Here is a 4,282-nt window from a genome sequence, read left to right on the forward strand (position 1 = left end):
AGTTTCTTAATCCTAATTTCTTTACATTTTAGCCGTAAAATAAAATGTTAAGTCTATTGAACGCGAACCCCACAACTTTAATAAAATAATATTAACTTTGTCACAGTATACTGGACGATGGTTGTTCAAATATCAGGAATTTTTTTAACTAGTGCACGACACCTTTTAAAAATAACTTTTTTTATTCGAGTAACTTTTTCTTTAATCGATTTGATTTGATGGGACGGTGCATTACTGATAAACTTTGAAAATAAACAAACGGGCAAAGCTGAAAAAGCAAGAAAGAAAAAAAGCATTCATTTTTGCTTAGGTGTTGTTCAGGGATTGCAACCATGGCTGCAACAAAAGCTCCATCCAATGAGCAGGTTTACAAAGTTCCCCTCAAAGTTTTGGTGGACAGAAGTGAAAACAAAGTTGTGTTTGCTGAGGCAAGTAAAGATTTCGTTGACGTTCTACTGAGTTTCTTAGCATTGCCTTTAGGTACTATTGCAAGACTCGTTGCTAAGGAGTCAAACATTCCACCAGTGAAACTTGGCAGCCTGAGTTCATTGTATGAAAGTGTGTCAAATCTTGAAGAAGAGCATCTATGGACACCGACATGCAAAGAAATGCTTCTTCACCCAAGGAGTTCTATGGAATCTTATTACCAACACCTGAAACTCAACATCGACGACACTGACCCCACAAACTATTTCCTATGTGAAAACTTGGATTGTAGTAGAAAGCCAAGTGGGAGCCTTTTAAGCATTTTCAACAATCAAAGATGCAGTTGTGGAAAACTAATGAACAGAATAGTGTCCCCAGAAAATAATACTCTAGAAAATGGCTTTGTTAAGGAAACTGCTACTTTTATAATTTGTGACGATCTTTCTGTGTTGCCTAATATTCTTGTAACAAGTCTGAATCTGCTCCAGAAGCTTGGAATCAAAGACATGGATGCTATTGAGGAACAAACTGTGGATATCAGCAAGAGGGAGGTATGTGCTAAATAGCTAGGATATCGTTTTTTATATTCATTTATTGTTATTAGTTTTATTGCTTTTTCTCTCTGATTCATTCTTTTTATTTTGTATAGGTGGTTGATCTTCTAAAGTTGTCGATGATATCAAAGAGCCCTTTGACAGATTTTATCTTTGAGAAGAAACCACGAGTTGATGATTTCAACCCAATAAACGAATCCTGGTTTGAGAGAGGAGAAGAATCATCTGATGAAGGTAGAAGGATAGTTGTGAGGGCACTGGTAAGAAAATCAAATAAAAAGATTATGTTTACTGGTGCAGAGGAAGATTTTGCAGACTTTCTTTTTAGTTTTTTGACTTTACCTTTGGGTGGGGTGTTGCACATGTTGGAAGGAAATTCTTCTTTGGGCTGCATAGATAAATTACACAAAAGTATTTCCGAACTGAGTCCTGATCGATATTTAAGGTCACAGAGACTAAAAGAGGAATTAGCTAATCCTAAGTGTGCCACTCAATTCACCATCAGTGGTCAGATATTACCAATTGGCGAGGTATCCTTGCCTGTTTATTATTGCAATACTTTCTTTGATGGCGTAAGGCACACTTTCGCTCTTTCTACCTCAACCAGAACTCCTTATTATGACTATGACAAAAATGTTCGATTGGAGATTTTAGATGGAAAGTCCTCTATTGGGGATTTTTGGATTGGTAAAGGATTTGCCAAAGGACCATCAACGTTCATGGTGACAGATGATTTGGTTGTGACTCCAATGTCATCCATTTCTGCTGTTTCATATCTAAATAGGTCACAAGTCCCTCTCTCTGACTTGGAAGAAAGGGTCATTAGCGTTGGTGTGAAGGAGGTAAGACACGTTCTCTCATGCTGAGTTATCCATCACACACTATTGCTTGAATCAGATTACAATAGTATACTCATACCTGTTGGTTTCATGGTGCAGGGTTTGGCCATACTAAAAGCTTCCCTCACCTCAACATCTGCTTTATCAAACGCTCTACAACAATTCACAAAAATCAATGAGCTGGAGAATTTATCAACTATTTCTATCTTGTAAGGTGCTACAAAATAAGTACTTACTTACTTTTACTTATTTTATGAGACTCCTTAAATAATTATTAAATCTTTCTTCTTTCAGTATAATTTTATTGAATCTGTCATTTTCAAAATATCTGATACTTTTCGGTTTGTTATAAAATTTGAATACTTAATATCAAGTATATATGAGTGTTTTTGTTTAATTAAATGATGGGGCTGAAGTCCAACAAAAAGTCTTACACTATTTTTTAAAATAAACATTTTTTTCTATTTCCAAAATGAATAACCGTCAAACGATAGACGCTTTAGATAAGACAACTTTGCCAATACGATTTTGAAAATATTTATATGCGAAATATGATTTTAAAATATTTTAATATATTAAATTTTGAAAAAAAAAATCGTGGTATGGTATTTCCTCAATTTAATGATTTTGTATGTTATTTCACATTTTTATCCACTTTTTGTGATATTGTGGTTAGTACATATTTGTTCTCCCACGCATATCTTCTTTGTACACTTTATCTTGGTAGCATGTATTGTATGGAATGTGTTGTCAATACTCAAATTGATTAAATTTGACGGTTGTAAAATAGATTAAAGGTACAACTATCTGACTTACAACTGTTACATGAATTGTAATTAGACCACTAATTTGATGTTGTCGATATGAAATCCACAAAAAAGAGTCAAACAATAGAAAATAACGTTATTAATTTGTTAGATTACTTATAAAGAATTTAGTTGTTAGAGGATGAAAAGGATAACCTGTTTCGGTTGCAATTGATCTAACGTTTTCTGGATTTCAACCATGCTTATCGCACTTGTGTTTGATCGATGAAAATCTTGAGTTCACCTACGATCAATATTTGTTATGTCATAATTAATATGAAGTTTTTTAATGTACAATATTGAATGAAAAAAATTAATAGTAACCTTTAGGCATTCGGTCCCACACCCAATAATGTAATAACGACATGCACTTTCGAATATTGTCTTTATTATAATTAATTTTGTGATCCAATGCACGATACAAACACGCCAACAAAGTTGACCCCCAATTAAAGTTTCATACATTATTCAAGTTAGTTAATAACAGTAGATACATCAAATGAACCCGACTACCCGATGTGTTAGGCATCAATGAACTTCCAATTAATTTCAATATGTGTGCTCGTGCATGTTGTGCAATATTAATATTCGTTGCATCGTGTGGCAAGTCCTGAAAAGAACTATTCAATTAAGATATCTTGATTGTGTTTCCTTGAATTACAGTTTCTAGCGCCAAGGATTTGAACAATGTCTCTGAGAGATACCAAGTCACCACTACTAATGTCCATAACAGGTTCCCCATCAATTGGGAGCCCAAGTTGAACAACAATATCTTCTAAGGAGATTGTCGTCTCTTGGAGTGGCAGATGAAAGGTGTGCATTTCAATTCTCCACCTTTCGACTAATGTGATTTATGTCAATGTTGTTCAATGTCGGTATATGTCCAAACCCAACATATTCAATTAAATTTCAGACTCGGTGATCAATTCTTTTGAAATGTTTGAGAACCCAAATGGAATGTCGTCTAGGCCTTCCATAAATCAGTCTTTCGTTCCCCTCCCATAAAGTCTTTGTCACATGTTTATGTTGCAACCACAAAAGGGATCAGATGGTAGTCGTACATTGGTTGTCATTGGTAGCTGAAAAAATAAAAATATGAAAGTTCTAAATTTCTTAAATATTTAGACTTCTAAGTTGACAAAATAAATTTAATACTTCCTTGATGATATGGAAGACTAGACACTGGTACAAAACACAAGTTAAATTCTATCTCTTGAATCACAAGGAGGAGGCAACAATGAAGGAAATGATGGTATGCTTTTGTGAACTAACAAACCAATTTAAATGCAATCCAACACATTCAAACAACATATCCACGGTGTCATGCTTTCACAAGTGAATAGGAAACATTATTCAGAATCTCTATCAAAACACAACTTTCAAGCATAATGTAGTGTTTAATTCACCTATGATGTGGAGTAATTCGGTGCAACTTCAGTCAATATTCTCTCGTGAATCAAGTTATGTAGTGAAGGAAAGTACATGAAGAAAAAAGACAAAACAAGTGAAACAAAACAAGTGAAGGAGCGTACATAAAGAAAAATGTCAGTATGTTCAATTAAAGTTATCTAAATTTCTATTTTTTTTAAATATTAAAAAATGTCTATTAAAATATTTAAAACGTATTTGTATATATTGTATACATTTTTTTAATTTT

The 4,282-nt window shown here is 33.6% G+C and overlaps 1 protein-coding gene across 2 annotated transcripts; it reads left to right on the forward strand.

Moving 5' to 3' along the window:
* Positions 1-236: 236 nt before the first annotated feature.
* Positions 237-3,551, forward strand: LOC137826380 (uncharacterized). Of its 2 annotated transcripts, none has more exons than XM_068632327.1 (4): positions 237-977; positions 1,076-1,822; positions 1,919-2,033; positions 3,289-3,551. In XM_068632327.1, the coding sequence occupies exons 1-3, from the start codon at positions 333-335 to the stop codon at positions 2,030-2,032; spliced, it is 1,506 nt and encodes a 501-aa protein (XP_068488428.1). In that variant the 5' UTR covers positions 237-332; the 3' UTR covers position 2,033; positions 3,289-3,551. The 2 variants fall into 2 exon arrangements, with proteins under 2 accessions (XP_068488428.1, XP_068488427.1); XM_068632326.1 differs by having other exon boundaries at positions 1,919-2,028.
* Positions 3,552-4,282: the final 731 nt, after the last annotated feature.

The sequence above is a fragment of the Phaseolus vulgaris genome, chromosome 8 (assembly GCF_000499845.2).
Source record: "Phaseolus vulgaris cultivar G19833 chromosome 8, P. vulgaris v2.0, whole genome shotgun sequence".
Taxonomy (NCBI): Eukaryota; Viridiplantae; Streptophyta; class Magnoliopsida; order Fabales; family Fabaceae; genus Phaseolus; species Phaseolus vulgaris.

What these genes read in the sequence shown, in the direction of transcription:
- LOC137826380 (XM_068632326.1), top strand. Translation starts at nt 333, where the DNA reads ATGGCTGCAACAAAAGCTCCATCCAATGAGCAGGTTTACAAAGTTCCC. An exon ending in TGGATATCAGCAAGAGGGAG is followed by an intron (nt 978 to 1,075) that starts GTATGTGCTAAA and finishes TATTTTGTATAG; the next exon opens with GTGGTTGATCTTCTAAAGTT. An exon ending in TTAGCGTTGGTGTGAAGGAG is followed by an intron (nt 1,823 to 1,918) that starts GTAAGACACGTT and finishes TTCATGGTGCAG; the next exon opens with GGTTTGGCCATACTAAAAGC.